This window comes from Amblyraja radiata, chromosome 33, assembly GCF_010909765.2.
Source record: "Amblyraja radiata isolate CabotCenter1 chromosome 33, sAmbRad1.1.pri, whole genome shotgun sequence".
Classification (NCBI taxonomy): Eukaryota; Metazoa; Chordata; class Chondrichthyes; order Rajiformes; family Rajidae; genus Amblyraja; species Amblyraja radiata.
This window is the reverse complement of record NC_045988.1, coordinates 566,583-579,960: the sequence shown is the minus strand read 5'-3', so window position 1 is coordinate 579,960 and position 13,378 is coordinate 566,583. Positions and strand designations below refer to the sequence as shown.

The 13,378-nt window shown below is 43.8% G+C and overlaps 1 protein-coding gene across 9 annotated transcripts in view; it reads left to right on the top strand.

Moving 5' to 3' along the window:
* The window catches only part of usp28 (ubiquitin specific peptidase 28), a 48,409-nt gene that overhangs the window by 23,675 nt on the left and 11,356 nt on the right, over positions 1-13,378 (top strand). For 8 of the 9 annotated variants that reach the window (XM_033049888.1, XM_033049890.1, XM_033049893.1 and 5 more), the window contains 11 exons: positions 17-87; positions 1,687-1,763; positions 2,418-2,566; positions 3,065-3,192; positions 4,267-4,362; positions 6,724-6,897; positions 7,478-7,695; positions 7,851-7,921; positions 8,505-8,733; positions 8,921-9,121; positions 10,009-10,148. In XM_033049888.1, coding sequence (XP_032905779.1) covers positions 17-87; positions 1,687-1,763; positions 2,418-2,566; positions 3,065-3,192; positions 4,267-4,362; positions 6,724-6,897; positions 7,478-7,695; positions 7,851-7,921; positions 8,505-8,733; positions 8,921-9,121; positions 10,009-10,148 — 1,554 coding nt within the window. The remainder of the gene's footprint in view (positions 1-16; positions 88-1,686; positions 1,764-2,417; positions 2,567-3,064; positions 3,193-4,266; positions 4,363-6,723; positions 6,898-7,477; positions 7,696-7,850; positions 7,922-8,504; positions 8,734-8,920; positions 9,122-10,008; positions 10,149-13,378) is intronic. The other variant, XM_033049894.1, reaches the window with a different exon arrangement.

Sequence of the window (13,378 nt, the reverse complement as noted above, 5' to 3'; positions counted from 1 at the left end):
CTCTTCTCTTCACCAGGATGTGAGTGAGTTCACGCACAAACTGTTGGATTGGTTGGAGGATGCTTTCCAGTTGACAGCGAGTGCCAAGTAAGTTCAGCTCCATGCACCTGATGCTCACTGTATGTGGAGGCCCTCAGCAGAGGACATCAGATTCTGCTTCAATAGACCTTGTATTTAAAATGAAAATAAGAATGGGAATACCATAATCATGCTTTAGTTTAGAGATACAGCGCGGAAACAGACCCTACGGCCCAACGAGTCCCCCAAGGCCAGCCATCCTCCCACACTAACACTATCCTACACACTCGGGACAATTTACAATTGAACCAAGCCAATTATTCTACAAACCTGTGCGTCTTTGGAATGTGGGAGGAAACCAGAGATCTTGGAGAAAACCCACCCATAGTGAGGATTGAACCTGGGTCTGGTGCTGTAAGGAGCAACTTTACCGCTGCCCCACTGTGCTACCCCTGCTCCTATCTACAATAATTGTTCAAAATTATTAAGAAGATTGGTAGAGATTTCATCGGGGACATGGTGCATTTCTTTACTCTTGGTATAAACTTTACAAAGCTTCTCCATGTTTATAATCAACACCGCCCTTTGGCACGTCACATCCAGTTAGAAAGTCTGCCGTTCATCAATACTATCCACTACCGGCCACGACCAATAATATTCAGGTTCTCACTGTTCCTTCAATCCCATTGATTCCTTTTATCATAAGACATAGAAGTAGAATGAGGCCATTCGGCCCATCGAGTTTACTCCACCATTCAATCACGGCTCATCTACACATTCTCCTGCCTTCTCCCTGTATCCTTTGACACTCTTACAATAGACAATAGGTGCAGGAGTAGGCCATTTGGCCCTTCGAGCCAGCACCGCCATTCAATGTGATCATGGCTGATCATCCCCAATCAGTACCCCGTTCCTGCCTTCTTCCTGTAACCTTTGACACTCTCACTAATCAAGAATCTATCAATCCCTGCTTTAGAAATACCTAAAGACTTGACCTCCACAGCCATCTGTGGCAAAGAATTCCACAGATTCACCACCTACAGAAATTCCTCCTCATTTCCTTTCCAACTGAACGCCCTTGAATTCTGAGGCTGTCCTCTGGTCCTGGACTCTCCCACTAGTGGAAACATCTTCTCCACATCCACTCTATCCAAGCCTTTCACTCGTCGGTAAGTTTCACGTAGATTCTACCTCATCCTTCTAAACTCCAGCGAGTATGTGAAGAGGATGTTTCCACTGGTGGGAGAGTCTAGGACTAGAGGTCACAGCCTCAAAATTAAAGGACATTCTTTCAGGATGAGGAGTAATTTCTCTAATCAGAGTGGTGAATCTGTGAAATTCTTTGCCACAGAAAGCTGTGGAGGCCAAGTCAGTGGATATTTTTAAGACAGGGGTAGACAGATTCTAGATTAGTACAGGGGTTATGGGGAGAAGGCAGGAGAATGGGGTTAGGAGGGAGAGATAGATCAGAATGGCAGAATAGACTTGATGGGTCGAATGGCCTAATTCTGCTCCTATCACCTATGACCTTATGAGTACAGGCCCAGAACTGTCAAACTCTCCAGTGCCTGTTGTAAGAGTTTGTCATTTTTGCATTTTCTCTCAATAAAACTTTTGAAATAAATCTCTCGAATGTGCTGAAACATATTTATATTTTATATCCTACAGAAATGTACACAAAAAGACTCAAAATCCAATGGTGGAACTCTTCTACGGAACATTTTTGGCTGAAGGCATTCATGATGGTATGGAATCCATAATACTATTTGTCAATGGTTTCCATAATTTAACAAATTGCATTTATTCTGCGATTTCTTTATGAATTGCTTGTAATTGACAGATCCTTGACTGCTGGGAGACCAAAGGCTGTAAATCGCATCCAGTGGGCTGATCATTTACAAGTGCTTCTGGCTCATTTTGGTTATAAGTATCTTTTGGCAGATGCCTTTGACACGGGTACAGGAGGCCATTGTGTCTCCATGTGGGACCCTCTACATATTGCCTGAGGAAATGTTCCTGACCAATGTGACAAATTCTGCCCTGTTTTTTTATCTTTTCAACTATGACAGTCTCAATCAATGTTGGAGAAGTTAAATCTCCTACTGTGATAACCTTATTAGTCCTGCAGCTGCCTGCAATCTCCTGACATTTGCTCGACTAATTCTAGTTGACTCTTTGATGGCCTGTAGTACGCTCCCATCAAGGTGACCCATAAATTATTTTATTTCTCAGCTCCACCCATATAGCCTCACTGGACGAACATCAGTAATGTTGTCTCTACTACATTGCCATTGAAATCTGTGTTTTGAGTGTTTCTCTGAGTGCGTGTTGCCGCTGTGTTGCATCAACTGTGCTTCATGAAGCCACATTAGAGATGTTTTTTCCTGTCACTTTTACAGGCAAGATGTTCTCCAATATTGAAACATTCGGGCAGTATCCTCTTCAAGTTAATGGTTTTGACGATCTCCACGAGTGCCTAGAAGGAGCCATGGTGGTCGGAGAGATTGAGACTCTGCATTCTGATCAGTCCGTCAGATCTGGCCAAGAGGTGAGATGGAGAGAGCAACAGCAGTGCTGCACACGCCTGCCCCTCGTTGTACTGCAGTTTATTCATGGCAGGGGGAAACAAAGCATCTGGTCAATTGAGGAAATCTCTGGCTAACTTCTTCCTCTGTTTTTTTGTGGGCAAATATTGGAAGATGCCAACAGTTTGGTTAATGATCCAAAATCTTCTCTTCTATCTTGGAAATGACAGCAGAAGCACAAAACTGGGGCCTTCCTGGACCTGGGCTTCCTCCCCACTCCCTCTTGTCACCCATAACTGACCACTCACTTCATTGCTATGTTGAAGGATCTTGTCAAAGGAGCACGAGATATGTTTGCAAAACATTAATGATTCAGTTTTATTTGAGAAATGGGAATCAATATCAGTGCTCTAGATCTCTTCTTCCTAACCTTCCAGATTATTCCACAAACCAACAAGTTTCCACGAGCAGAAGTCCACATGAAAACCGTTGTGTATTTATCTCTCCCTTTCCTTTTACAGAACTGGTTTACAAAACTGCCTCCTGTATTGACCTTTGAACTCTCTAGATTTGAGTTCAATCAGTCCTTGGGAAGGCCGGAAAAAATCCACAAGAAACTGGAATTTCCTGGCATTGTTTATATGGACAGGTAAGTTCTACCTGTGTCAGTGACAAAAATCACAGAGGGACATCTGTGTGAGTAAAACAACAAGGCACTGGAGAAACTCCCACAGGCAACATCTATGGAGAGAAATGGATAAATGACCTTCCCAATTGGGAGCCTTCTTCAGACTAATGGAACAGTCCTGACCCGACTAGGAAAAGGGGAGATACAGCGAGACCTGGGTGTCATGGTACACCAGTCATTGAAAGTGGGCATGCAGGTGCAGCAGGCAGTGAAGAAAGCGAATGGTATGTTAGCTTTCATAGCAAAAGGATTTGAGTATAGGAGCAGGGAGGTTCTACTGCAGTTGTACAGGGTCTTGGTGAGACCACACCTGGAGTATTGCGTACAGTTTTGGTCTCCAAATCTGAGGAAGGACATTATTGCCATAGAGGGAGTGCAGAGAAGGTTCATCAGACTGATTCCTGGGATGCCAGGACTGTCTTATGAAGAAAGACTGGATAGACTTGGTTTATACTCTCTAGAATTTAGGAGATTGAGAGGGGATCTTATAGAAACTTACAAAATTCTTAAGGGGTTGGACAGGCTAGATGCAGGAAGATTGCTCCCGATGTTGGGGAAGTCCAGGACAAGGGGTCACAGCTTAAGGATAAGGGGGAAATCCTTTAAAACCGAGATGAGAAGAACTTTTTTCACACAGAGAGTGGTGAATCTCTGGAACTCCCTGCCACAGAGGGTAGTCGAGGCCAGTTCATTGGCTATATTTAAGAGGGAGTTAGATGTGGCCCTTGTGGCTAAGGGGATCAGGGGGTATGGAGAGAAGGCAGGTACGGGATACTGAGTTGGATGATCAGCCATGATCATATTGAATGGCGGTGCAGGCTCGAAGGGCCGAATGGCCTACTCCTGCACCTAATTTCTATGTTTCTATGACCCAAAGATCACCTGTCCATTTGCTCAGCAGATGCTGCCTTCCATCATCATCTAGGACAAGGGCAAGATTTAAAGGAACATAGATTGTAATTGTCGTTTTGGTCGCTTGGCAGTGACAATCCGCAGGCATTGCATAGTCTTCACTTTCTGCGTGTGTGTCCGTAGGTACCTACACAAGAACAAGGAGCTTACCCGCAGCAGAAGGGAAGAGGTGAAGAAGCTGAAAGAACAATCAATGGTCCTCCAGCAGCGATTGGAGAGGTTACTGCCTTAATTTATTCTCAATACGTAGACCATTTGGCCTGTTGAGTCTATCCTAACTCCCCGAGGAATCCCATCAATCCTCATGTTATTTTCCTGTATTCTATTGACTCATTAACGACACCCCCCCACCCCCCCACACTGGGGTTTAAGATGATCAGACTAGAATGATTACTGTTGATGATGATTATGAACGCTTCATATATTCAGATGATGTCCTCATGCTTTACAGGGGGTGTTAACTACATTGGTTTCATTAGTATATCACAAGTTGTGCAGAGGCTGGGAACTATGCTGGTAACTTTCCGCTGCCTACGCAGTGCCTGGAGTTAATGCAGGGTAACATTGATGCGAATGATCAGCAGAGAACCGGTGAGAGAATGGACAAAAGTTGAGAAACTGGGTGAAAATAAAAATAAATGGATTGTGGTCGAATAGAGAATAGATAGCAGAGTAACTGAAGCAAAGATCAGAAAGCAAAGATGATTCACTTTTAATGTACTCTGTTTCCACTAGATTATCGTAAAACATGTTTTGCAGTTTAATTTTTGAATTGGAATTATTGTAAATGGCAAGAGATCGCTTACCAATTAAATCTGTTTGCTTTGTTTAATGAGCCTGCAGTGTGCAAACTGTTTATACATAATAATATTTCCTTCATGATTAACATTGCCAACACTAAGAGTAATAAGGTAAAATATATCTAGGCATTTTATTACAGAACAAATGACAGATGATGAGGATATTTATAGGCAACGCCGCATGCTGTATGTACAGGCGAATATTCTCCTGCGTAAATTTGGTGCGTGTGCAGATGTGGTGAAGATGTCGCTATTTAGAGCATACTGCACACCACTCTACACTGCGCACCTGTGGTCGAACTATGGAAAGACAAGTTTGCAGAGACTAAAGGTGGCATATAACGATGCCATGAGAACACTGCTAAGGAAACCTAGATGGTGTAGTGCCAGTAATATGTTTGTGGCTGCAGGAGTCAGTACTTTAGAAGCTATCCTAAGAAATCATATGTATAAATTCATCTGCAGGATAAATGACTCTAAAAATGTAATTCTTGTGGCCTTGTCAAACATAAGGGTTAGCACTACACGCTACAAATCCCAGTTGTGGAGACACTGGTCTCGTTGTCTCGTTGTAGGACATTGATCATTCTTTTAATCTGGATTTTTAACTCATGTATTGTGTTTTAAAAAATATATATTTTATGATGCTTTTATAAGTGATATACTAAGATTTTATATGTACTTTATGATATTTTTTAATATGCAATGCATTTTTTACGTAATGTTGCCCCTTGTCTGGACCTCGAGTCCGTAATAAAGTTTTTTATTATTATTACTATAATAATCCAGCCTCTCACAGTGTAACTGAATAACCACATTGTCTGTAGCTTCCTACCAAGGAACATCACTCTCCTAAATGTTGACATCCTTCCCCAAGTTAACAGAATGTTTAAGAAAGAACTGCAGATGCTGGAAAAATCAAAGGTAGACCAAAATGCTGGAGGAACTCAGCGGGTGAGGCAGCATCTATGGAGCGAAAGAATAGGTGACGTTTTGGGTCAAAACCCTTCTTCCCTTCTTCAGTCTGAAGGAGGGTCTCAACCCGAAATGTCACCTATTCCTTCTCTCCATAGATGCTGCCTCACCCGCTGAGTTTCTCCAGCATTTTTGTCTACCTTCCAAGTTAACATAATGTAGATCTGTAAGGAGCACGGGGCAGGCGGGACTTTATTCCCCCTATTCTGTCTGTTCCTTGTCAGTGTGAAAGAGAACGCCTTTTCCAGCTTTCCCAAAGACCGGTTGAACTCAAATCCAGAGAGTTCAAAGGTCAATACAGGAGGCAGTTCTGTGAACCATTCTGGAATGGAAAAAGGCAGGGCTAAATACACAAGGGTTTTCATGTGGACTTCTGCTCTTATGAACACCTTCAGAGGGAAACGTGTTGGATCAGGGATTAATCTGGAAGGTTAGGAAGTATTGTACAGGCTAGGTATGGAGAAATGTATCTGCCTGTGGAGGCTTTTGAAACTAAGGTGTCATAAATGTCGATAATGTAAGCAATAGGAAAGCCAAGAAAAACATTTGTATTAGCGAAGGGTTAATTTGGAAGGTGAAATATGGAACTCAATAACACAAGGTAATGGCATTACAGGTAAATTACACTGATGTATGGTCAAAAAACAGAAAGAGAAGAATGCTGGTTGAACCACATTGGTCAATATTGACATTTATTTATTCTCCACTATCCTGGTAAATTTCAATGTTTTATTTCACGGCTGTAAATCTATGTAAATGTTTTTCCGTTATCCCTGTTGAGTATTTTGTTCCCTGTGTTTTGTAGATACCTGAACTATGGGTCTGGGCGTAGTGGGTTTCCGCTGGCTGATATGTTGCAGTATGTCTGGGAGTTTGCCAGCACTAAACCATCCATCGTGCCTCCAACACAAGACACCGTGACTACCTCGTTCCCAAAGTCACCGCCCGACACCAGCCTCACCCTGCCCGTGCAAACCAGGTAGTGCAGTCGGAACGTGAGCAGCTATTTATGTCAAAGCTTGGCGTGAAGTGAACGGTGAGGCCAGGGAGAGAGTTGATGCAACAGTGTTTGGAGGTTTAGCAAGACCAAGGACACTGACCGGGAGGAAAATAAACCATTTGCCCAAAAGATGAAATTTGACAATATATTTTCTAATTAGTTTCCAGAATGTGATGAACACTACATTTATTGCTGAGCCATTGAGAGAATGGTAATGAACCTTGCTGGTGATCTGCTGCTGCTTGTGTAATGTACACTGCGGTTGGGTCAGGAGCTCCAGAGTTACTGATCCAGGGGCCACAGTGGACATGCCTGCAGATGGTCTGCTGCATAACCTGTGATGTTGGGAGTTGTTGGTGGTGGTCTGATGGGTTTGTGCCTATGTCTCTGGTTGGTAGAGGTCACAGGTTTGGGTAGACCATGTGGATGTTACACATTGCAGTGGCCAGAGGGATTACTTAGTTCTGAATGCTATTGATCTTCCAGATAGTGGACATGGTCAACAGCATTGAGGCTGTTACATCCCCATCAATTATTGTACTTGATGTTTATATTTCAGCCTCGCAGAGCTGACTGCCACTGAGCCCACTGAAGGCACGGGTCCTGTGGGCACAGCCCAGCTACAACGTGCCACTCTACACAAGCCATTCACACAGAGCAACCCTCCCATGGAGACGCCTGCCCACCCTGCACCCCGGAACATCACTGCACAGGAGCTCGCCTTCCTGGACAACTGCCTTCAGCGCTGGAGGGCAGAGGTGGAGAATGACATCACAGGTGAGCAGACTGACCATCACCAGGTCCGTGTGTGTGTGTGTCGGCCAGACCCCATGGAAGGAATAGAGACTTCACTACAAAGCATGTCCATGCAACATGGGTTGGAGTTACATCTCCAACAATCTATTCCTGAATTTCTTTGTACTCCCATTTAGATCTGAAAAACAAGATCAACGCGATCAAACATTCAATTGACCAGATGTACACAGACAGCCTCATGTGTCAGGTAAAATCATCATTTACTTTTCACATAAAACACAATCAGAATCTTGTGTGTAACAAAACAAAGGCAGTGAAATATATTTGGTTCAGCTGATCTTGCTTTATACACACAGTAACGTTTCAAATGATTTGTTCCTGCCCATGTCCAAATGAGCCAGAATGAATCCTTGCTGATGCCACAGTAGCGAATGTCCTGGAGTTCTGTCATACCTAATCATGAATGAATGGTGGTTGTGACCAGTGAAAGACTACAGAAGAGAAGGGTTATTGACCACACACCACGTGGTCTGAGTGCCAAGAATTAGGCTGAAGGTTTTGCGACCATTTTCATCCAATAATGCCTGCTCTTTCTCAGTGGCCTCCGGACGTTCCCACATCTTCATGACCAGTTTCATGACCATCACGTGATATCAGAAACAGCCGAGCTGTTCTACACAAAGAACCAGCTGTGCGTTTGGATTGGGGATCCATTTTTGGGTCAGCTGTATCGTACTGGAGCCGTTTGAATGAGTTATCTAGAATGTTAATTGCTTAACTCCAGCAAGATCTCTTTGGCTTAATCTGATGGCTCTTTGTCTGCCAACTAGGTTCCTTACCGGCTTCATGCCGTGCTTGTGCACGAAGGCCAGGCCTCAGCTGGCCATTACTGGGCGTACATCTACGACCATAGTGAGAACTCCTGGCTGAAGTACAACGACCTCTTGGTGGCCGTGTCGTCCTGGGACGAGCTGCAGAGAGATTCATATGGAGGGTCTCGCAATGCCAGTGCGTATTGCCTGATGTACATCAATGATAACTTGCCCCAACTCATTGCAGGTAAAGAGTTGTCCTTCCACACTTTCTGTGACTGCCATTTGCTTAGAATGCATCACTTTCCAAACACTTTCATGTTCAGCCATTGTTGCTGAAGCTCAGTCTCTACGGAATTCCAGTAGATATTGAAATGTTGCTTTCCAATTCTTCACCGCATGTTGAGATACAATGAATGTTGTTGAAATTACAGAGGACACGGATGTGGAAACTGGCCAGAGTTTGAGATCCATCCATACCCTTCCACCAGAACTTGTGGAGTATGTCCGTGAAGACAACCGGCATTTTAGGCAGGAACTGGAAGAGTGGAATGATGAGCAAGTCCGAAAAATCCCACAGAAGGAACTGGTTGCAATGTCTGCAGAACAGGAGGCTGGGGGCAGCGCTGCAGAAGGTAATGTTGTGTAGGGAAGGGATCATGGGGCCGAGAATAATCAATATCCAGTTCTGGATATGAAACCTTTCAAGGAAAGGACTAATGGAAGACTAACCAGAATGACACTAATGATGAAGACTTCAGTTCCATGCAGGGACCAGAAAAATGTGACATTCTCTTTACAGTGGAGATGATGAAGCTGTGTTTAAAATTTCAGGGAAGCTTTGATTGGTTAGAACGAGGTAGTTTAGAACGGGGAAAGAGGGGTAATGCCCACAGTACCATCATGTCGCCTGCAGGAGGTGCTCCCGGGACACACAGATGGCCAGGAGAGGAGAGTAGAGACGAGGGACCCGATTCACGGGAACTGCTCCAGTACTTTATACTTTGAATAATGCAGATAAAAATGTCGGCGACCACATGTGTGACATATGCAAAGAGAATCTCACTGAGCAGTTACATGGGTGACAAATAAAGCAGTATTGAACTGTAGGGAGACTTTCTGACGGCAGTTTGAGTTAGAGATGTGTGAGAGACCACAACAGTAAGAGCTCAAGTTTATTATGTGGGACCAAGACAGGTGTGAATAGTGTGGACAACGTCTAGCAATGACGAGTGCTTTGGGGCTTACAATTTTTCAATGATTCTCATCTGTGAAAGCAGATTAAAGGACAGGGGAGCGCACTGTATACGCACACTGCCCTCATCACATTCTAACCCCATTTCAGATTCATGTGATTCATGTGCTGCACAAATACAGTTCTCCAAAACACTGAGGATGTTTAAGACCAGGAATTGAAAGTTTCAAACGTTGATTACAATTCTGAAGCTATCTTTCGACAGATTAGTTTTAGCTGCATAGCAGCGTAAACTCTGGCCCTTCTCTCATTCCCTGTGTCATACAGAAGAGAGCGTTGCCAGCCAGCAGACAACATGTTGTGCTTCTGCCAAGCATGCTGTGATGGTGAAGGATCAAACTGCCCAGGCCATTGAGAAAGCTGCAACCTCATACGAGAATGTTGGTGCTAAGGCTGCCTTGAAGGAGGTGAGAGAATCAGCCATTTACTACCATTCCTTTTATATGTTAAAGTCAGTGGATAGTTTTAAGGCGGGGATTGATAGATTCTTGATTAGTACGGGTGTCAGGGGTTATAGGAAGAAGGCAGGAGAATGGAGTTAGGAGGGAGAGATAGATCAGCCATGATTGAATGGCGGTGTAGACTTGATGGGCCGAATGGCCTAATTCTGCTCGTACATCTTATGAACTTACTCTATTGTAACTTTACCAGAAGAGAAAGAGCATTCAGTCAATTTTCAACAGTTTAATTGTGAGGATGTCCCCTGTATTTGGTCACCGACTGAAATTTAATGAGGTTTTATTTTGATCTGGTCTTTGAGAAAACTGGTGCAGGAAAAGGCCCTATTTTAGAATCTTGATGTCGAACATGAACCCGTCCACACACGCCTAGTGTGTTTATTGTTTAAGTTTCCATTCCACAAAACTGGTTTGTACCCTAACCAAGAGATCGTTCTTCAAACGTCAATCTAGGACACATATCCACTCGTGAGGAGAATCATAGTATGTTGCAATCTCATCCTAACCCACTCACACTGAAATACTTTCCCTACAAGATGAAGGGACAATGTATGGAGCAAAACCCATGTCACCATTTTGATGAGGCTACTTTTAATTGTCTGAACATGGTATTGTATACGTGGAGTATACATGGTTCTCTGTGACCACCTGGGTTTTCTCTGTTAGCCCCAGTTTGATGTTACTGGCCCAGGTGTGTATGTGGGTGGTAGAATCTAGGGGAATGTGGGGATGAGTTGATGCGGGTGGGTGGGTGATGGTCAGTGTAGACTGAGTTTCCAGAGGGCAGTTTCCTTGTTGATTCTCGCTGCCCCTTTAGGATCTGTCGTTGCATCAAAAGTGAACGTACATTAACCAGCGCTCCTGTCAAATGGCATTTTAGATGTCAAACCTTAGGTTTAATAGGATTACAACCAGACATGTTTGTTGCTGCATTATCTAATTATATCATGTCCCCTTGACTGTTTATCCAACTTGCTTTCCAATTACCTGATGCTTTGTCTTATTAAAACTGTTCTGTTAGCAAAGTGTAAATGACTCCCAGTATAATAGGTGTTTGGGGAAGATGCCTGCAGATTTCCATTGCACGGAGGAGGTGGAGGTAAGTTATTATACCCCTTAAGCTTCCATAAATTCTCTGCCTTCCCTTCACATACCCTCTCGTGCACCATGTCTCTCAGTAGCTTTGTAGACAAATCGCTCTGTTCTTTCTCCCATGCAGCCGGGCTCGGATTGTGAAATTATACTTCATCGTTCCGCCATCAGAGAGGAGATATATTTACTTCTCAAGTACTTGTTGCTCCTGTCATGGAGTGATTTGTGCACTTGGGCTCAGTAATCTCTGTTTTAGCTGAAGAATGGATATGTTTTATAAAGAATAGTTTATCCTTTTAAAGAGAATGTGGGAGATTGTACAATGAGACGAATAGCAAGTTAACGTGTTTTTGGCCAAGCGTGGAACATTGTTCAGGGCACTGGGAGAATCTTGCAATATTTTCATAACATCTTCACCACAAGACTTGTGTCTGTTTCTCTGTCTGTGGTGAGCACCATTGCAACATTCTCCCTGTATCCTGACCAATATTCGTTTCATAGCCAAAAACATCTTCCCTTGCCCTTTGTGTAATTGCATCTCATACAATCTCTCAGAGTACAACGTGGTTGCTACATCTGTACAATGGAGACCGCATTATAGAGCAGTTCATGAACCAACCACAGTGTTGTTGCGTTGATGAGATGGTGGGGTGGTTCAAGTGATGAGTGACCTTCCTGTAGTTCCACTCATAGTAAAGCACATGCCCATCTCCTACGCTGCTTGGGTCGCCTACAATACAACGGAGTGAATATTGAATTCTCCAATTAGCGGTAATACGGCACTTATCTCCCCTCTTTCCTGTGCTTCCTTCAACTCACTTCTCCCATTATCCTTCACCCCCTCATCTCCTTCCACTTATATCCCTCCCTCTGGCTTTACATTTTATAGTCACCCTTTTGTTTCCTTCTCATCTCGAGCCTTTGTCCACTCATCTGGCAATCAAACCCTCATGCTGGGACATTGTCATGGACCTACTTCTCTTTACCACCATTCTCCCCCAATGACAAGAAGGGTCTTGATGTGAAACGTCACCTGTCCATTTCCTCCAGAGATGCTCCCTGACCCTCAGAGTCACTTCAGTGCTTTGAGTTTGTTGCAAGTTTCAGCTCCTGCAGTTCCTTGTGTCTCCACAGCACGGCGCTCTCTAGGTTCATCATGCATCTTTGTCTTTATTCCAACATTGTGAAGCGCTGATTTTGTGGTCAATCGTCACCTTGAGGATTAATATTTGGTTGTGAGGTTAAAGTGAGCAGGATATCTGGAGCAACACAAGTTATTTGTACGTCTATCTTCGGTTTAAACCAGCATCTGCAGTTCCTTCCTACACATTATAACCATATAACAATTACAGCACGGAAACAGGCCATCTCGGCCCTTCTAGTCCGTGCCGAACACGTATTCTCCCCTAGTCCCATCTACCTGCGCTCAGACCATAACCCTCCATTCCTTTCCCGTCCATATAACTATCCAATTTATTTTTAAATGATAAAATCGAACCTGCCTCCACCACCTTCACTGGAAGCTCATTCCACACAGCCACCACTCTCTGAGTAAAGAAGTTCCCCCTCATGTTACCCCTAAACTTCTGTCCCTTAATTCTCAAGTCATGTCCTCTTGTTTGAATCTTCCCTACTCTCAGTGGGAAAAGCTTATCCACGTCAACTCTGTCTATCCCTCTCATCATTTTAAAGACCTCTATCATTATTTGTGGGTGATGTTGATTATGGTGTCCCTGAGATGCGATGAGAAGTTATATCAATGGAAATTGTCTTATTGTAGTAATAAGGAACTGCAGATGTTGGTTTATACCAAAGGTAGACACAGAGTGCTGGAGTAACTCAGCGGGTCAGGCAGCATCTGTGGAGAACATGGATAGGTGACGTTTCACAGAGTGCTGGAGTAACTCAGCGGGTCAGGCAGCATCTGTGGAGAACATGGATAGGTGACGTTTGGGTCGGGACCCCTCTTCACTTTTTGGGAAAGCTCTCTTCAGGCTGAGACACCAACTCTACAGCACGCTGTTCCCATGCCTCAACTCAACGGATTATACCAAGAGAGTGATTTGAAAAAATATCTAATATGGGCC